This window comes from Triturus cristatus, chromosome 2_2, assembly GCF_964204655.1.
Source record: "Triturus cristatus chromosome 2_2, aTriCri1.1, whole genome shotgun sequence".
NCBI lineage: Eukaryota > Metazoa > Chordata > Amphibia > Caudata > Salamandridae > Triturus > Triturus cristatus.
Window position 1 is genome coordinate 1,186,410,652 of NC_140582.1, and position 21,155 is coordinate 1,186,431,806.

General features: G+C 46.6%; 1 protein-coding gene across 1 annotated transcript in view; it reads left to right on the top strand.

Moving 5' to 3' along the window:
* The first annotated feature begins 2,877 nt into the window (after positions 1-2,877).
* The window catches only part of CCT7 (chaperonin containing TCP1 subunit 7), a 144,796-nt gene continuing 126,518 nt past the window's right edge, over positions 2,878-21,155 (top strand). The window contains exon 1 of the mRNA XM_085642772.1: positions 2,878-3,024. Within this exon, the coding sequence (XP_085498898.1) occupies positions 3,019-3,024 (6 nt within the window). The 5' untranslated portion in view covers positions 2,878-3,018. The remainder of the gene's footprint in view (positions 3,025-21,155) is intronic.

Sequence of the window (21,155 nt, forward strand, 5' to 3'; positions counted from 1 at the left end):
TCATCCTCTCAAGGGCCTGTCTTACTCAGAACAGATTGCCTTGACAGAAGAGGTCAGGACGGAAATGTCCTGGTGGCTGGATCACATGGATGTCTGGAATGGCAGAGCCATCTTTGCTTCGATTCCAGAGGTAGTGATAGAATCGGATGCCAGTCGATAGGGATGGGGAGCCCATTGCAAATCGATGAAGACCGGGGCAGATGGTCATTGGAGGAACTCTCGCTCCACATCAATTGCCTGGGCTTATTAACTGGGTCCTTTGTGATTCATACATTGTCTCCACACAAGACTAGTTGTTGTATCCTCTTATGGATGGACAATGTATCAACGGAACGCTACATTGAACACTTAGGCAGGACATGGTTGCATCTTTTAGCAGAAATTACCAAGGACTTTTGGCATTACTGCCTTCAAAATCAAATTTCAGTGACAGCGGAATGCATTCCAGACTTGTCCAATGTCCGAGCGGATTGGAGTTCCTGTTTTCTCCGCGACTTCAGTCCTTGAATCGGCGCATTGGCCAATGCACAATGGAACGTTTCACCTCCCGACTCAACACTCACCTTCCACGGTTTTACAGTTGGAAACCGGATCCTCGAGCACTGAGCTCAGATGCGTTTCTCCAGGATTGGTAGGGTGGTCTGTTTTATGCCTTCCCTCCTTTTTCGATGATTGAGAGGGATTTGACGCAGGTGAGGAGACAGAGGGCGGAGCTGGTAATGGTTGCCCCTCTTTGGAAGGTTAGTTGTGGTTTCCAGTGGTGATGAACTTATCCTGCAACCTTTCGATTCTAATTCTGACTCGACAAGATCTTCTGCAGGATCCGCGGGCCGTCAACATCCCCTAGTGGTTATGGGGCTCTTGTGCCACATGGTGTGGCGACTTTCCGGAGAAGTTGGCAAATGCCAGGAGTTTTGCCGGATACACCGTTCTTTTTATCCCAACCTTGGGCTCCCTCAACGCAAAAGTGATATGAATCTGCCTGGCATCGGTGGGTTTCTTGGTGCGGTGAATAGAGGGTTGGATCCCATGGGATCTGGTCTCCATATCATTGAGAACTTTTTATCTGATCTGGTTACTTAAGGTCTAGCCTATAGAACTGTGAATAATTTTCGTTTGGCTATTTATACGGGCCATCCTCATCTGGATGGTAGACCTGTGGGGGAGCATCCACTTGTCTGCAAAGTTTTGAGAGGAATAAGGATGGCGCGTCCCCTGCAATCAAAATACTCTACTTTATGGGATGTAGATGTGGTTCTGCGTTTCCTCAGAGCCTGGCCTACTGATGATCTTATGCGTAAGCAACTATCTGCGAAACTGACTTTGTTATTGTGTCTCACATCCTGCAGGAGGGTCTTGGATGTACGATCCTTGGATTTAGCAGGTAGAGTGTTTAGTTCTTCAGGGATGTCCTTTTCCATATTGAAACGCACCAAAACCGATTCACAAAGTATTGTTTACCCTGCTTTTCCTTATCACCATAAATTATGTGTGGTTAAATGTTTGAAATGTTATGAAGAGCGTAACAGAGAATTGCTAGCTGATCAGGCTGGACAATGCTTATTTCTTTGCAGAAACCTTTCTGCACAGTCTCTTCCGCAACTCTGACCCAGTAGGTCAGATGGATTCTCGCAGAAGCGGGAATTGATGTGCCTCGTTTTGGAGCACATTCAGTGAGGGGAGCTATGCCCTCCAAAGCCTTTTCCACTGGTTATCATCTTGAAGACATCATGGCCGTGGCAGACTGGTCTTCTGACTCGACTTTTAAAGTGTTTTTATCATAAACCAGTTATTGATGTCGCTTCTAATATTGTAGTACAACTTTAAACTAGCATAATCCAAAGCCTCAGTTCCTGATATAGGATAACAACAAATGTAAATGGGAGGTATTTTAACTTTCTAGCTACTTCCTTGATGTTCATAATATTGCTATTGTTGATGAAGTACTCTACGTTTTTTTCTCCCTTTTTTTACCCTCACCATAGAGTTTCTGGATTGTTATTTCTCTTTTTGTAAATGGGAGAGATATGTTGTGCTATTAATGCACTATATTGCTTATTGGGCTTTCTATTTAAGAATTACAGTCTTTTATTTTAAAATTACATGCAAGGTGAGCCCGGATACTGTAATAAATTGCGGGACTGTAATAAATTGCATCTGATCGTGTGTTCATATGATGAGCGGTGTAGTATTTATTTTAAAGAAAAATACCTACACAAAAGCTCCTACTCAACACAGTAACATGGCGTCTATGAATGTCTTTCTTTTTTGTAATGATTATTTGCAGTCTAGTTCTTTTAGAGAAGTCTATGTTGTGTATTGGGCGGCTTTGGCAACGTTCCTGAGTCTTTGGACATCCGCCCTAAACCAATAGGACGACACTCTGAAACACATTTTTAGCTCTGCTATGCAGAGATGCCTAAATAAAACATTTTCGAATTTATTTAACGTTACGTTTTTTTAATAATAGAAATGCAATGTAATGTTTCCGATAAAATAGCATACTGATTCCTGAATTTGCGAGTTTAAGAATATATTTAATAAAAAACAGTACTATTAAGTATTTATAATGATCTGTTGAATGTGCTATGTACATGTATTATATAACGCGGATATTAATGTTCGGGAGTTGGTTTGACTGGTAGCTTCGAAGTCGATTAGGTGCTGTAATCCCCGGGCTCGATCCAGTGGCGGTCATTTTGGTCAGGACTTGTCACGGTCTTGGAACGCTATTTTTTACAGGTTTTGTTGTGAACCCACGTTGATCATGCCTGATCCTAAAATGGCCGCCACTCTTACACGCGCACGCCCAGAATCAAAATGAGCAGATCAGCTTGTGAACTAGTGCTTGTATGGACAGCATAAGCCACGCCCACTGACAGTTGGGCATTGAGCGTCTTCGTTCTAGGCAGGTTCTGGGAGTCGCGTGCAGAGCAGGCCTTCGCGGTGCATTGTGGGAAGGGTTCTTTTTTTGCCGGCTCCAGTGTAGGTGAAGTGTGAGACAGCAACGGCCTGAAGATGATGGTGAGTTTATCCGTCGCCATCCGAGTCTGAGCTGCAGCCCGGGGCTAGGATACCCCCGGTCCAGTGTACCGGCGTTCAGAAACTGAGGGATGTATCCACTGTGAGGCTAATGTGACCCTTCCTGAGGCGGAATCACTGCCCCTGGAAGTGGGATGAGAAGGGCAGTGGGGCTTTATCTCTACCCCCCTTCCACGTAAGCCACCGGTGCAGGCCCGGGGCTGTCTTCATTCCTCAAACTCGTGATGAATGGACTTACTGGCTTTAGCGTTGTGTTAATGCTTGCTATGGCCGGTCTGAAGATGTCACTCCCCCCACTAAGTAGGGAGGGTACTGCTCTGCATCCAGACGTTCCTCTCATTTGTACACCAGCGCCCCCCACCAGTCCCTCTAATATCAAGTTTATGACATGGTCCCTTCTTCCGCACATCACACGGGCCACTTCCCTCTGCTCCGTGGCTGAGACTGATCCACGGGCAACTCCCCTCTGCTCCTGATCGAGACTGGTCCACGACTGACTCAGCGTGACTTCTCCTGTGCAATGAGCGGAAATGCACTGTTTGGTGCTCGTGGGCAGCTGTACGAAGCTCCCGGGATGGTAGTTTTAGAACACCCGACATGAGTGTTCCAGACCTGTCACAGCCTGACATTTCTTTGCCCCTGGGTTGGTTGCAGCGGATCTGAAACTGCCTCACAGACGATTTAGCCACCTCTCACTATTTTGTATTCAAGTAGCACTCCTTTGTTATTGCTTCAGTTCAGCTCATGTCACGCATTTCTCTCCAGGGTGATTGCTATATTTCTAGCTTTGTCTGTTTAGTTTATCACCAGAATAGCCAGCATGAAATATGGCTTACCTTTGGGCTCTGTCCTATCATCTATTGGATGCTTACAAACACAAAGTGTTGGATTTGAGATGTGTGCAGCTGACACATTGAACTACCTCGTGCTTAAAGATGAGCCTGGCAACACTTGCTTCACTACTTTTTGCCAGTTCGTCTTTGGGTGCAAAAAATGCTATTTTTAAACTCCCGAAATCATTTTACGAGGTCCTCAGAAAAATGCAAACTTCCCCCATAGCTAGGCCAAAGGACATTCACCAAAGCCACAATTTGGGAGTGCTTGAAAGTGACCTCTCATATTCCTACTAAATACACGAGTTCTCAAAAACTGCCCTCTTCCCCCAATATGTCTATCGAAATGGCTTTTGCTGTTGTCCCACTGATTGATTACCAGAATCAGCATAGTCCGTGATCTGGTCCTGTTTGACTTTTTGCAATAGTCTATATACTGGTCTCTGGTGTTTTTTTCAAACTTCGGAGAATTTTGCCTTTTTCTTGCTCGAAAAGATTCTCTAAATCATCCCAGCTTTAAAATCCCGGTGACGCTTTACAATTCTAAAAAGGTAACACAAAAAAGCTAGGCCCTGCAGTGATTGCTCCTGCACTGCTGCACCTTTGTGCGAATGTACTCTAGTACACACCACTATGGTTTACATGCACGTTGCTAAATATACACGAACTGCTTTGTGATTTCGTGTATCTTAGCTTTTTTTGCTTGTTTGAGATAGATGTGTAAATATTTATTTAGTTTTGGACCTGATGATGTCCGGCTGTGCCGTTGAACCTAAAACCAACTGTAGTCATTTCACTTCTGAGTTCCTTGTTTTGACCATGACTGTGGCAATCGTGACATGTACAGGCCAGCCTCTTGTCCACCTTTCACTGGCGTCTGTCTTTAGTGATGCTTAAGGAGCCAGAGTTCATCGGTGCAGCTGCTTCTCCCTTATTTGGGATTGTTACTTGACTGTTCATTGTCTGCGGCAGTTAATACCAAACTCAGGCAGTTATGTCAAACTGGTTACTCGCTGGTGTTTGCGGCACATAATATGCAGCAGTGAGCATGCTGCCTTAATGAAAGTCATGGCAGCTTGGTTACAGGCTTGTGTATGCTGTTTAGCAGTGAGTAGGGCTGTATTAATACAGCCATGGCAGCTTGGTTACAGGCTTGTGTGTTTGTTTGCTGTTCATGGTGTTTAGCAGTGAGCAGGGCTGTCTTAATGCAGCCATGGCGGCTTGGATACGGGCTTGTGTTTGCTGTTCATGGTGTTCAGCAGTGAGCAGGGCTGTCTTAAAGCAGCCATGGCGGCTTGGTTACAGGCTTGTGTGTTTGCTGTTCATGGTGTACGCAGTGAGCAGGCTGACTTAATGGTAGTTGTGCCCGCTTGGTTACAGGTTGGTGCACTGACTAACCTTGGACATCATTGATAAGGACGGTCTTAAAGGCAGTCAGTGGCAGCCTGGTTTCAGGCTGATGTTTTCTGTTTTATAATATGCAGCAGTGAACACAGTTGTAGTAAAGGTAATTATGCCATATTGGCTACAGGCTGGTGTGGTTGCTGTTCGTTGTGATGTAATTGCATTTAGGAGTAAAGTACCCCTTGCTGTACCTTATAGGGATATCGCAAGTCACTGAGGTGTTCCATAATGAGGAACATGGCCGAAGGAGAGTTCCTTAATATGGTTATGGAACTCTGAAGTGACTTGCAATGTCCTAATCATATACAGCAGGAGGTATATTATCCCATGGGTCACACCATAGTCTTTTTCTCAAAAACCATTTTAAATGTTGGTGCATTAAGGAGACATTAAGTTTGTAAACCTGAAGAATATAAATGGAACATTTAGTGCAAAACCCAACATAAAACAATTCTTACAAAAAGATATAAGCAATAGTTCAATGCAAGATTTGTTTTTAAGGCTGCTTAAGCTCAGAATTGGTAGAAACATGCAGAAAGTTATAATTATCTAAGGAGTGCAAGAAAAATCATGTTTTTTCTTTAAATTACTGCAAGCTAGAAAAATAGAGCAGAAGAAAGAAAAGCAACATTTAGTTTTTGTTACTTTAAACAGCTGCTCCGCGAGCTGACCTGCCTTTCATCTCGGCTGCCACCTCTGGCAACAAGCACTGTATTCGCTTATTATATTTCAGTTCTGATGTCTTTTCTTTATAATTGTGACTGGGTACTTCACAAGTCACCTATAAAGAAATTGGAGACAGGCTTTTATTCAGGGATTGCAGAGTCCTATGCATTATATGCTTACTTCATATCATACAGCAATGAGCAGGGCTATATTGAGTGCAGTTCTGTCAGCCTGGTCACATGCTGCTGATAGCTGTTCCTGGGTTACAGAAACAAGCATGGCTGTTTTTAAAGGTAATTTTGTCAGCCTGGGTACCGTCTGGAGAGTTATCTGCACGTGGAATGTAGCACTGAACAAGACAGTGTTAAATGTAGTTTTTACCGTACATGTCATGGAAGTGTCGTCTGATCCTGTGCACATGTATTCGTGTGATTTGAAAGTTCAATCCAAGGTTGAAATCAAAGCTAGTAAGTCCTTTGTGAGACTTCTTGTTTATTCAAAAGAACATCACAAGGTCCAGCCAACACGTTTCGTCTTTGGGGTAATAACCCTCGACTTCTTCAGGGCTAGAAATAACGGAAACGGGACTCATGTCATTTGGGTACAATTCTACTCGCACAATATAATTGATTTGCAGAGTGAAACATTGCAACCTGTAGGTGTTGCGCTACACCTCTAAAGTGCTCACATAGCAAAATATCAAAGTGAGATGAGAAATCGCATCTGTAAAAGGGCGGAAATATCAGAGCATTTGACCAGGGAGTGTAAAAGAGATAAGGAGGGGGGGGGGAGAAAGAGGGTTTGTGTGTGGTGTACTTTTTTTTTTTTTTAGCTACACGAGTACTGTGCTAATGGGATGGTGACTACATACAGTCTATTCTATGCGTTTAGAGATTATGAAAAGTTTGAGGTCATGTGCCCGGCCAACGAAGGAGCGGTGAAGTGTAATTCTCCAACGTGTGAGATTTAAATTAAACAAGTTTGTGGTGATGCATGCGCGTGCATCGTTTATATCGGAGAATCACCACGTAGTACCTATAAAGTAAAAGCCTACCTGTATAGCTACCAAAATGTCAGTTTTATGCCTGTAATAATAATGTGTGCCAGTGTTATTCTATAGCCAGAACAGCAAACCACTATAGTGAAGCATTACAAACAAAAGGAAAATAGTGGCAGGATCTCACCTAGTTCACGTTTATACTTCCGACCCGGCTAGGGCATTCCAACTATTAGTCTGTCCAAAGAGTATGGATCACCAATCTACTGGGATAACATCTCCCATGAGTATCATTACTAATCCGTACAGGTATATCACAATTAGTGAGCCACAGTAACATTCCTCTAAGTTATTGCACTCTTACCTTTTTAAAATTGAAATTCTTTGTAAAGAAAATCGTAGCGGTATGTATGGCACAGTAAGCAATCGGCATAAAGTATCTTCCAAATCTGTCCGAAAACAGAGAACCTGCGTATTAATAGAAATACTGGTGGGGATTGTAGCTAAGCAGTATCATAATGAAGATACAACAGCTCAAGATAACTTGTGAAAAAACACTGAACGTTAACTAAGGCGAGTGCACTTATTCTTAATTCAGTAATTGTGCCAGGTATGCCACGAGACCTGCCAGCAAAATAGAAACACCCAATTAGTGCCGCTGATGTGTTTACATTTCACATCATAAATGATATCCTTGAACTTAGAGAAACAAAGCCATACTACGAAATCCTTACCTCAGCAAGTACACTAAACAAGCATTAAAAATGCAATAGGTCTCACCTTTCATTAAGTTAAAGCCATTTGCTTTGCTATACAATACAATTAGCAAAGCAAATGGCTTAACTTAATCGAAGGCGAGAACTATTGCATTTTCAATGCTTGTTTTCCTTTACCTTGTGGAGGTGAAAGTCAATATGTCACTTATCTGTCCGGGATAAAGGCGTAATTTTACCAAGAGCCACATTGTTGTTAAAGACAAGGTTAAGCCTTTGTCCTATTGAGTGGGTGGCTTGGCCTACTACCTGCAGTAGTCTAAGGCCTGCTAGTATACTAGCAAAGTCTCTGGTCATTGTACTATATTTGACATCAATGCGCAGGTTAGTCACCGAAGATGAAGACCTGAGAGGGCACGTTGTAAAATCAGGTCATCCATGCTCTAAGTCTGGTCAAGAACGTTTTGGCCTGCTTGGGTAGTTGATAAAATAGGAGACATCAAGGAGAATTCTAGTTGGGGTTATATCACATCACTAGGTCATCATGGTCTTTATTAATTACTGCTACACCACCCCCAAGTTGTGTGGGGTCTTGTTACCAGACGTGCTCAGAGTGCAGATACTGTTGGAATGTAGCTGGAGCCAAGTTTGTGACCACATTTTTCACATTAAAATGTGTCAATCAAGTCCTGAATCTCCCAGCGGTGAATTGGGAGTTAATGCAGAATGAGCAGTGCATAGGAAAGATTGATGAAATTGTGTTTTGAGGCCATCTGTGGGGTGCAGTGGTTTCGGTTTTCGTGGAAGTAAGCATTTCATTTCAGATAGCTCACATATCCACTCCCAAAGAAACAGTTGTTTTCAGCCCACTCCTACCCAGGAAGTTGGAAAGAAATTCATCCATCTAGCAGCAGGGGGAAGTTATATGTTGTTCCTCTTGTGAAGAGCAGACTCTTGGCACCGGCTGGCATGCTGGAGCACTGATTGATATCCGGGTAGTTCCACAGTTGCTGTTTTCCAATGACATAGTTTTGGGTCATGGTCAGTTCATGGTCCAGGGGGGTTAACGCAATTTACAAGCAATCAATCAGAACATTTGTAAAGCGCACTACTTACCCGTGAGGGTCTCAAGGCGCGGGTGGTGGGATGCTGCTACTGCTCGAATAGCCAGGTCTTGAGGAGTCTTCTGAAGGTTAGCAGGTCCTGCGTTTGCCGTAGGAGGGTCGGGAGGGTGTTCCAGGTCTTGGCGGCGAGGTGGGAAAACGATCTGCCGCTGGAGGTCGCTCTTCGGATACGTGGGACTGAGTCGAGGGCGAGGTTGGCGGGAGTGGAGCTGGCGGTTGGTGGTGTAGAAGCCGAGTCGTCTGAGGTATGCTGGTCCGGTGTTGTGGAGTGCCCTGTGTGTGTGGGTGAGGAGCTTGAAGGTGATCCTCTTGTTGACGGGGAGCCAGTGCAGGTCTCTCAGGTGGGAAGTGATGTGGCTGCGGCGAGGGGTGTCGAGGATCAGGCGTGCGGAGGAGTTTTGAATGCGTTGCAGTCGTTTCGGGAGTTTGGCCGAGGCTCCTGCGTAGAGTGTTTCCGTAGTCCAACCTGCTGCTGACGAGGTCCTGGGTGACGGTTCTTCTGGTTTCTGTGGGGATCCACCTGTAGATCTTGCGGAGAATGCGGAGGGTGTTAAAGCAGGAGGATGAGACTGCGTTGAACTGTTTTGTCATGGGGAGAGTAGAGTCGAGGATGAACCCTAGGTTGTGTCGGTGGGTGTTGGAGCTGTTCCCAGTCCGGTCGGCCACCAGGAGTCGTCCCAGGCCGAGGGGGTGGTGCCGAGGATGAGGACTTCCGTCTTGTCCGAGTTTAGCTTCAGTCTGCTGATCTTCATCCACTCGGCGACAGCTTTCATTCCTTCGTGGAGGTTGGTTTTGGCGGTGAGGTGGTCCTTGGTGAGGGAGAGGATCAGCTGGGTGTCGTCAGCGTAGGAGATGATGTTGACGTGGGCGAGCGGTGCCATGTAGATGTTGAACAATGTTGGGCTGATGGATGAGCCCTGGGGTACGTCGCAGATCTTGGTGGCTTCGGAGCGGAAAGGGGGGAGGTGGATGCTCTGGGTTCTGCCGGAGAGGAAGGAGGTGGTACAGAGCCTTGCCTTGGATCCCAGCGTCGTGTGCGGTGGGAGACAGTGTCGAAGGCGGCTGACAGGTCCAGGAGGATGTAGGCCGCGGTTTCCCGGTTGTCCAGCAGGGCCCTGATGTAGTCTGTGGCTGTGATGAGGGCAGTTTCTGTGCAATGGCTGATGCGAAACCCGGACTGGGACGGGTCCAGGGTGCCGTTTTGTCAATGACAATCGCCGGGAATGGGAGCAGTGAGAAATGGGCTGGAAGTTCTTGAGCTCCTTGGTGTCAGCCTTGGGTTTTTTGAGTAAGGTGTTGATCTCGGCGTGCTTCCAGCTCTCCGGGAAGGTGGCCGTCTCGAAGAAGATGTTGATGGTTTTCCGGAGATGGGGTGCGATGGTGGTGCTGGCTTTATTGAAGATGTGTTGTGGGCATGGGTCTGACGGAGATCCAGAGTGGATGGTGTTCATGATTTTGATGGTGTAGTTGTCGTTTATGTTGACCCAGGAGAGCAGGGGGTCGGTGCGGATGGTGGCCGTGGGGATGGAGGTCTCGGTGGTTGTCGGGGCGGTCGTGATGTTGAAGCTGTCGTGCATGTCTGTGATCTTGCGATGGAAGAAGGTGGCAAGGGAGTCGCACAAGTCTTGCGAAGGTGGGATGTCGTTGGTGTTGGAGGTGGGGTTGGAGAGTTCCTTCACGATGTTGAAGAGCTCTTTGCTGTTGTGTGCGTTGTCTAGGCGGTCTTTGAAGGAGGTCCTTTTGGCGGATCTGATGAGGTGATGGTGTCTGCGAGTGGCGTTCTTGTGGGCTGCGTCTGTTCATGTTGCCATTTCTTCTCTAGCTTTTGGCAGTTTTGCTTGGAGGCCTGGAGGTCTTCAGTGAACCAGCTGGCTTTCTTACTGGTGTGTCTGTTGGAGGGTTTCTTGATCGGTGTGATGGTGTTGGTCCAGTCGTCGATCCATTGTGTGAGATTGCGGGTGTCGGGGTTGGCGGGTGGGCTCCGGGTGAGGGTGGTGGTTAGCTGGTCCCCGGTGACTTTGCTCCAGCAGCGGCGGGGGATCTGTTGAGTGCGGTGGTGCGTGGTGGGTTTCCGGAAGGTGAAGTGGATGCAGCGATGGTCGGTCTAGTGGAGTTCGATGGTGTGGTTGAAGGAGACGTGGGAGCTTGTGGAGAAGATTTGGTCAATCGTGTGGCCTGCGGAGTGGGTAGGTGTTGTGACGAGTTGTCGGGAGTCTGAGGTTGTCGATCAGGGTGGTAGAGTTGCGGTTGTTGTTGTTCTCGAGGTAGAAGTTCAGGCCCCCGAGAAGGATGTAGTCTGTGGAGGCGAGGGCGTGTGTACTGACTAAGTCGGTGTTGGAGTCGCTGAACTGTGGTTGGGGTCCTGGGGGTCTGTAGACGAGTGTTCCTCTGAGGGTGGAGTTGGGATCAGTGTGGATCTGGAAGTGCAGGTGTTCGGCGATGCTGAGGGTGTCGTCGGTGTTGGTCGAGACTGAGAGTGTTCCTGTGGACGATGGCGATTCCTCCGTCGATGCGTTCCCAGTCGGTGATCTTGTAGCCTTCTGGGATGGCTATGGCGATGTAGAGTGCCGAGGAGGGGTTCAGCCAGGTCTCCGTCAGGAAGGTGATGTCTGGGGTGGTTGAGTCGAGTAGGTCTCAGAGTTCAACAGCGTGTTTGCGGGCGGAACGGGTGTTGAGAAGAATGCATCTGAGGTAGTTGGGCTCTTTTAAATGGTGGGTGGGTTTGCGGATCGGATGCTGGTGATGCCGCAGTTCCGGTAGGAGAAGGGTCCTTGTGTGTGTTTCGGGGCGGCCAGGAAGCAGGTGTGTGATCATCCGGTGTTGAGTGCGTGGAGGGTGCTGGCATCGGGTGGCGTTCGCGGGGGCCTAGGGTTCGGGCGTTGTCCCGGCGCAGACGGGCTTGCCTTAGGCGCGCCAGCGGCGTGGCAGCCCTAAGAAGGGAAGGTGGGAGGGAGGAGCAGGTCGGAGGTGGGGGCGGACGAATGGGCGAGCGGGGTTGGGCCGCAAGGGGCACAGCGGTGGGAAAAACGGGGGGGGGGGGGGGGGGACAGCGAAGGGTACAGAAGGCAAAAAAGGGCACAGAATAGCACAAGAGAAAAAGCGGGGGGATGAGGCGAAACAATATAGGCAAATACAACAAAGTGCAATACAATTATACTAAGGTGAGGTGTAGCGAGCGTGGGGGGTGGAGACGCAGCGGCGGGAACCACAGGAGGAACGGCGAGAAGCAGAGAAGGGCACAGAAAAGCACAAGAGGCAGCAGGAGGAGTGAAAACAAAAACAAAATAGAAAATACAACAAAGCAATACAATTACAGTGAGCAACCTACGGCCTACCATTGGCCACCACGGGTGGAGGAGGGTCTTGAACTCGCGTCAGAGGCAGCAGCAGCAGACTGGGAGACACGGGCAGACAGGTGGTGCTGCTGCGGCGTGGGGAGCGACCCGCCTGTTGAAGAGTCAAGGGTGACATGTTCAGTGTCCTCATGGAATGGTGAGGGGTGGAAATGGTGTTTGCTGAAAGAGAGAGCGAGCAGAGGTTCTAAATCACGGCCTTTACGGGTACTCCTTCGGTGTTATGCAGTAGTATCTATCGGGGATTATTGTAGTATCTATCAGGGATTATTGTTTTAATAGATTAGAAAGGTGGGCGTGCTTTCTGGTTCCATTATATTCTCATCACAAAATGTAGATTTTTACTTGGTTGTCCCCCTGAGTATAGAATTCACAAAATCAATGGGACGGAATACTAAAAATAAAATATCGAGAGGTGAGTAAGTTTAGATTTTCTATACCTAACTCCATATATATGTGTCTATCCAGAGTGTGTGCTTGGAGGCTGGGTGACACCTCGACTGCCAAGGGCATGTTGGAGAAGGGTCGGCATATGAGCACCCAAAACCTTCCTCTATTTAGACTGAACATGTTTTTTTTTTTCTTCTCCCTTATCGTGGTATTCGGTTTGTGTGGTAAATATATATATGCCAGCACCCTAGCAGCTCCCAAAGACTTGACATCAGCGCTTGGACCCCCTCCTATCCGAAGGATGGGGCAGCCACTGTATCCCGAGTAACATGGGTGAGTGGACGAGGATCATGCCAACCCTGAATGTGGCTCACTTGCACAACACACATAAAAAGGTAACCCTGTGTGCCATGGCTGACTGATTTTCTGACCCACAAATGGGCGAGAGCATTCCCTATGGCGAGGCCCCTTGATCTGTAGATACTATAAAGCCCTCGGTTGTTTCCTGATTAACTATGCTTTTCGCGCCTGGCCAACAAGGCCTGTTAACACTGGAAACTAACATTGTTTCCTTCAGATCAGTAGCAGCGCCCCCCGACCCTCACACGTAGCGTTGCGGATGTCTAATCCTCCTATCGCTTAATCCTGGGCCTCCTCTAAACACCCTCCTTGCACCTCTGTGGTGCACGAGGCCTGGTGTAGGCCACTGTTGATGTGTTCTTTCGCACACATCGATCTGCTGGACTCTCACACACTGGCTACATGTCACCACCCCCCTGAAGTCGGGCCTGACACCCCTCCTCTCTCGCAGGTGTTGGTAGAGGGGGTCCTGCATCCCACTTGCGGGATCTCACTGCCCGCAGGTGCTCGTTACATCTGTTAGTGGGGTGTCGAGGGAGTAACATATCCCCCAAACACCGTCCACGGCCTTGGCAGGTAGGTAAAGTAAGCTGCGGGAGAGACAAGTTAGGGGTGTTTGTGCGCTACGTCGCTTGGGGTGTCTAACAGCGTCTCCCTGGAAAGCCACAGATACCTGCTGGGTAGGGCCAAGTGCTTTAAATGGGCAGGTACTGAGTACCGACACTGTGGTATTTCCATTTAAACCACTGGGGTAGGTAAAAACCCGACAAGAGAAAGGAGGGCGCGAAAACGGAAGGAGGGAAAGACGCTCCATAACGCGACAGAGAAAGGAAGAGAGCCGCTGGCTGGAAGGGGTGAAATTGTTTAGTCAGACAGGGAGAGGGAGGGAAGAGTGAGATCTGGGCACCGAAAATATGGCAGAAACGGGAGTGATAGAAGCAGAGAACATACAAGGGTGGGGGAGGGGGGGGGCCCTGGTAGTAATCAAGAGAAAGAAAATGGAGACGGGCTGAGGCCTACGAGAGAGAGGATGGGGCGATGTTGGGGAAGTGAAGTCGATGGGGCTGAAAGTGAGCGTGAGAGCTCAAGGAACGGATTGGCGAGGGAGAGGCATATATGAAGAAAAAGACACAGCAAAAATTAGAGTAGCGAGATCAGGAAGAGAGGGGAGGGGTATAATGGGGAGAGGTGTTTGGACAGAGTGAGGGTTACAGTGGTACAAGGGGAACAGAATCAAAAAGAGAGGAGGAGAAACAAAGAGGCTGGATGATCCTGAGAGAGATGCAACAGAAACAGAATACCAGTGGTGGTCTCTACCGGATAGATGAAAGAGAGACCAGGACATTTGAGGAAAGGGAAGGACGGAGTGGGTACAGGCGGGGAGAGACCGAGCAAAGTAGAGGCCAGCGAGGGTAGGAGCGCCAGGCAGGTGTGAAATGCCCATAGGGCTCAAAAGGCTGCAGCTTCATATGATCTCCTGTGACCCCGCACTGATGCCTCTGACTTCGGTCAGTAGTCTAAGGAGGCTGCGACCACTTGTGTCTTTAGCCCAAGAGTGTCTGCAGCTCACAAGTGTCTGTACCCAGTAGTATTACTATTCAAACGGTATCTGTAGCCACGGTTGACTAAAGCCCAGGAGTTTCTGTACGCACTGGGGTCTGTATTCCAAATATGGATTGTTACCACTTGTGTCTGTAGCCCACAAGTGTCTGCATTCCAACTGGGTCTGTAGCCACGGTTGTCTGTATCCCACAAGTGTCTGTAGACTCTGGTGTCTGTATTCTCATAGTGTCTTTTCCAACGAGGATTGTAACCACTTGTGTCTGTAGCCCAAGAGTGTCTGCATTCCAAGTCAGACTGTACCCGCTGTTGTCTGTAGCCTTCTGGTGTTTGTAGCCTCTGGTGTCTGCATCCCTCAAGTGTCTGTACTCACTTGTGCCTGTAGCCCGCAAGAGTCTAACAACTGGTGCCTGGAGTCCACGAGTCCCTGGAGTCTGTAGCCTACAGCGTGTGCATTCCATTGACGTCTGTGGTCACTGCCTGTATTCCAATGGTCTCTGAAGTCCACTGCTGCCTGTAGTTTGCCGATGGCTGTAGTTCCGTGGTATCTGCTATGCAGCCCACTGGTGCCTACTACACCCCACTGAGGTCTCTAATCCTCCATGACCTAGGTCACTGGTGTCTGTCGCCCAACGACATCAGCATGTTTAAGTGAAATGCAACCTGCAATTAAGTCCAAGCGCCGCATGCGGGCCACAGAGCTGGGCCTGGAGCCGAGCCCTTCCCTGCAGACAGTTTCCGTGCCCTCTTTGTGCCTCGTCTGCTGTTTCTGCGGTTCTCTCCTTGGTCCCGTTCCAGCTCCTGGCGGCTCCGCCAATGTGTCCCAGGCCAAGCGGGGTGTGCAGTGCACTGGGATTCCAGGGAGAAGGGGTTACAGCTGGGCGCCAGCTGCAGGGGGAGGGGCAATCACTTGTACATGACAGCAGAGCCCAGAGAGCTCGTAATGGCAGTAGCTTCACAGAGCTCTGGAGTTTAGACCTGAGGGGGTGGTGTGTCCGTCCGTATGAGTCAGGGAGGAAGGGGGGCGGGGCGTGCTTGAGCCGAGTGCTTTATGAGCTGTCCAGTCCAGTCCTTGACATCCTGTCAACAGAAGCTAGGACTGGGCTCATCCACCGATCGAAAGTCTGATTAAGGGTCTCACTGACAAATGCTAAATATTTCCGGTGAAATTCAATATCTTGCCCCGTACATGGTCAGCGTGAACACCCAGTAAAGCTGGTAATAATTCGTCTGGGGAGGGGCAATGCCACTAAAAGCTGATTCCTGTTTACCGCTTTGCCGTCATGGCTAAATTAACTTATACCATAGGTTGTTGTGTGCAGATTTAGATTCCATATATAGGTTTCCCGATTTATGCAATTATATAGGTACAATTCACATTGCCCTTATTTGAACATAGAAATCCGGCCCTTATTTAGACATTGTCCGTACAAACCAAATACAGGCAGGGCCACCTACGTCCGTCCATCCACGTCACAACGACATCTTGAAAACCAGACCCTTAAGCCTTTAGGAATTTCCCTCAGCTTGATTATTGATTTATCCAAGAACTCATCAAGTATGCATGAACATCTATTCCTTAGAGGTTCATTCAGGACGTTCCTCTGCCCGACTTTTACGTCAATAGTGGCATTCCTAGACAATCTCCCCCCGCCCCCAATGGTACGTGGCGATCTCTATTCACTATATTTGGGGCCTAATTGACAAACCAAATTACACCCTTCAGTAATACATCAATGATGACGCAGAGATGCACTGTTTGCCATTCCTGGATGTATGTATACGTGTGTGTGTGTGTGTGTGTGTGTGTGTGTGTGTGTGTGTGTATATATATATATATATATATATATATATATATATATATATATACTTAAAAAACCATAGGTTTCACACATGTTATAGTTAGGTGGATATTTCACTCGTAAAAAACCAATGAAATTCCCCCGTTATAGTTACCAGATAACTATAACTCACGCGCCCGCAATCCTCTGCTCATGACGCCACATATTACATCACTCATGACTTGGTCAGTGGCATCACCCTTGACATCACTGATGACATCATCCTTGTGATAGAGTGGCGGTCGCACGAGTTATAGTTATCTGAAGTAACTATAACGGGGGAATTTCATTGGTTTTTTACGAGTGAAATATCCACCTAACTATAACATGTGTGAAACCTATGGTTTTTTTCAGTGAATTTGTACGGTTTTTTAAATGCTAAGTTATGTATGTATTATATATTTATTTTTCAAGACACTACTTATTAAAAAAAAAAATTTTTATGGTTTTTCACCGTGCGCGCACCTCCGGGATTTAAAAAAAAAAAAAAAAAATTAAATGTTTTTTTTCTGCCTTCGGGGTCCTTTAGGGAGCCCCTGACCAAGGCTATGGGGTCAGGAACTCTCGCACTGAAAACAAACAAAATGGCGGCCGACACTTCCTGATTTCGACCGATTCGAATGTTGACTGACCTGTAACAACCAATCAGAATTGCGCACGTTAGGGTGCGCGCACGGTGAGCGGCTATAGATATGCATGTGCTTTTAAATGCAATTTTCTCAGGAACTACTGAACAGATTGACTCCATATATGCAAAAGGCACTTCCCTGACCTGAGGACTACCTCTCTGCCAAATTTCAAGTAATTCTGTTCAGCCGTTCGGGCTGTACCTTCGACTAAAGGTCCTATGGGAAAATGCATGGGGAAAACGCGTTTTGGGACCCCCCTTTTTTCTTGGCCCCCGCTTGACTAATCCCCCGAGACTTTCAGGGTAGGAGCTGAGCGGAGCGCCCCATTAGTTTTGAAAATTTCGCGAGGATTCGTCAACCGGCGCCAAAGTTATTCAAAATGGAATTTTGAGATTTCCTATGGAAACACGGTCCTAACTATAACTATCTACTGGCGACCGCCAGTAGATTATATATATATATATATATAATCTATATCGAGTTAGTAATAATTAACCCAACAGGAGTTCAACTAGCATTAGAGAACTGTCTAGAAAACTGGAGAAAGGCATTAAAGGAGAACAAGGTAAATGGTGGGAGCACAGGTCTCTCACCAAATACCTAGAAGTTGGCAGAATTCCCAGCGGTCTTCGTATTTTACTTGCACCAAGTTACGAAAATCCGGATATGCTGCGCGAATGGGCCGAAAGCAATCTGGCGTCATCTCGCAATCTAACAGAAATTTTAGTTAAACATGCCCATATTGACCGGATTGCTTTGCAAAAAGACATTTACCAATTAAACCAACAAATGGCGACATTGGAAGGAGGAGAAACCACGTCCAAATTAAAAGCAGAAATGACTGCACGATTAAAGAAAGAGGAGGATCCCATATAGAGAAAAACCTTCAAATTTCAGAGGGACAAACAAGATTATGAGTGGTCAAATCTTTACCTTCGCCAGAAAATGACGCAGTGAGAGCGTCACATAAGGAGCAAGTTTGGCAGTGCAAAATTAGGCCACAGCAGGCCCTAGTTGTCCATTACAAGAAGCATCTTCCCTCTCAGATCGAAGTTCTGCAATACAGTGGCTCAGATATAGAGCAAAACAAAGGTGCAATGGGAAGACCTAATACACGCAAACCAAAACACACATTAGCGGAGGAGTTGCATTTTTTGAGGGAAGAACGGCGCCAAACACTGTGCCCGAGAAATCCAAAATCGAAGCTAAACAGAGGCGAAACACACAGACCAGAGTGAAGGAAAAGAAGGCGTGAGCGACAAAAAGCAATTCAACAAGAATGCGGCCAAAAAAGAACTGGCGCCGAAAGTGAATGGAAGCTCACAGTGTAGCAACACAATTGTAAACCTGTCAGATGTTAACCTCGATAGTGCAGAAAAACTAATCTTAGCACTCTGCTTGTAATACTGCCCAGAATCAAACTTTGATTACCCTCAAACCAGGGCAGATGTATATCAATTTATAAGAGAACTTAAATTAAGGAAATGTAATTTACAAAAACAAAGCAAGACTAACATAGGGCCAACGAATGATAAATCAATCAATACCAGTGCATTGACGGCGGCGGATGTTAATCTATTTGGAGATTTGCAAGCCTTACAAAGCAATGACACCAACAATGTATCTCCCGCCGGCACTCAAATCCTTATGGAAGCACAAGGGGTGGAGACAAATGCAACCCCCCTATACGGAATTCAAACCCAAATCAAAGTTTGTGCCAATCTTGCCAAGAGACTCAATAGACACTTTTAGTGAGACAATCACAGCTGAAATAAAGAAACTGAAATACAAAATTGCAGCCAGTAAAAGAAAATACAACATCCATCAACAAAGATGTCACCAACTTATTAAACTACGTGACAATAATACAATCGTTTTCCGCATTTTGGACAAGGGCGGAAATTTTGTAATCTGGCCCATGCAACAATATCTAAAAGAGGCCATGTCGCAACTCAATGATCGTAGGTGATACAGACTTTGAAACAAGCAATCAGGACTGCGCAGAATGAATTGTGCACAAAACATTTAGCTTGGAAAAGTGCGGGCCTCATAAGTCGAGGAATATAGATTTATGAAATATGGCCATCCAAGAACACCAGTCATATATTTTATACCGAAGGTCCACAAAGATATCAAAAATCCGCCAGGAAGGCCAATAATATCAGCAAAACAAAGTCTACTGGAAAACGCATCCATATACACTGACTATTTCCTACAAAGCCTCGTGAAAGCATGGCAAGGTTATCTCCAAGATACCACAGACTTTCTGAAAAAGATATACAATTTCCGGTGCCAGGAAAATTATGTGGTGTTGACATTGGACGTTGCCAACTTGTATAATTCAATCAATCACAAAGATGGCTTAAGAGCTGTTGATTATTTTCTAGGTTCTAGACTGATTCAATATTATCAACATAATAAGTTGCTTATCAGTCTGATACAGTTTTGCCTAGAGAACTATTTTTTATTTAATCAACAGATTTACCAACAAGTGAGGGAGGTAGCTATGGGGGCGATGCCTGCCTCCACATGGGGTGGTGGGAAGAAGTTGTATTCAACACCAAATATGGGGATGTTGTGGAAAAACATGTGGTAAAATGGATCCGGTACATAGATGAATTATTGATCATTTGGCAAGGCACGATGCAAAGTGTTGAAGATTTTGTTATTCAGATGAATGAAAATGATCTAAATTTGCAATTTACCAGCAATGCAAGTAAGGCATCAATCTGTTTTCTAGATGTGGAGGTGTATGTTGCGCAGAAACAGTTACATACCAAATTACACCGTAAACAGACCGCAGGGAACACACTTCACTCATCCAGTTTCTATCCTAAACATACCAGCTGTAGCATCCCATATGGGGAGATGCTTAGGATCCGACGCATCTGCACTAATGAAAAGGACCTCTTTGAGGCACAACAGAGTGGCAAAATGCGCTTCTTAGAGAGAGGTTACACAGAGCAAACAATAGATAAGGCTATTCTAAAGAATAGGACATTATCCCGAGAAAATTTACTGTTTAAACCATCACACAGTAATGCAAAAGCACAGAGAAAAATAGGGTCCAACACAGAGGAGAATAAGCATTAAAAATGCAATAAGTCTCGCCTTTAAGTTAAAGCCATTTGCTATACAATGCCATTGCAAATGGCTTTAATTTAATAAAAGGAGAGACCTATTGCATTTTCAATGCTTGTTAAGAATATGCCTGCCCCAAAAATCAGAGTTGATTTCACAACTGCGTGGCAAAAGCACACGGACAACAAAAAACGGCAGAGGAAAACAGGCTACAGGGACCCGCCCCTCCAGAGAGGGCTTCCCTGGCACGGAGCAGGAAAGGCAATGCTGGCTGGCCCTAGGAGTGGCTCCCGCCCTCCCCACAGACCCCACTTGGCTCTCAGCACTGGCGTCTTACTTTAAACAAACTCAAACAAATTAAACAAACAAACAGTACCAGTGACTGAACATCTCTTAATGGCATAGAAAGGGCACACCGATTCCGAAAGCAGTCAGTCAAAGCAATAAAAGCTGCGTTGTCAGATTGAGAGCGGTCAAGCTAATTAAAGTAAACAAAGATGGCATTGGGCTGTCCACGTCTGTTTGCATTTTTTTGTCCGTCTGATTGCGTGCACATCTAGCTTTCGAATCTGGATCGGTTGCAAAAGGCCCTCGCATGGCGAGGGGAGCGCATTCGCGCTACTAACGCCAGGTGAGACCTAAAAATGATCTTCGACTTAACTTAACATACAATAAACAAAGATAGTTTCAGCAAGATCATAAGGGAGAACTGGCACCTGATATTAAGTGACCCTCAAATGCGAGATGCAGTGCCACTCAGAACTTCTTCTATGACATTCAGAGAGGCCCCCTCAATCAGTGATTTCCTAGTTAGTAGTAGACCAGAAGTGAGAACCGGGTCTAATTAGTTGTCAGGAAGGAAGGTTTTTGTGAGATGCTCTTCGTGCAAGGCCTGCAAACATGGCATCAACAAGACAACGTTCCAGACACCTTTTGGAGATCAACCTATTAAAATCAACTAGTTGATAACTTGTAAAACGGAGTTTGCCATCTACGTGCTGGAGTGCACTTGTGGACTGCAATATGTGGGGAAGCACAAAACTGCAGCTCCACAAGAGAATTCTCCAGCACTTGCGGGCCATCACCAATGTAGATGCAACCTATCCGGTGGCTCAGCATTTTAGGGCGTCTCATGGCAACAACATAAAACGCCTAAAATATT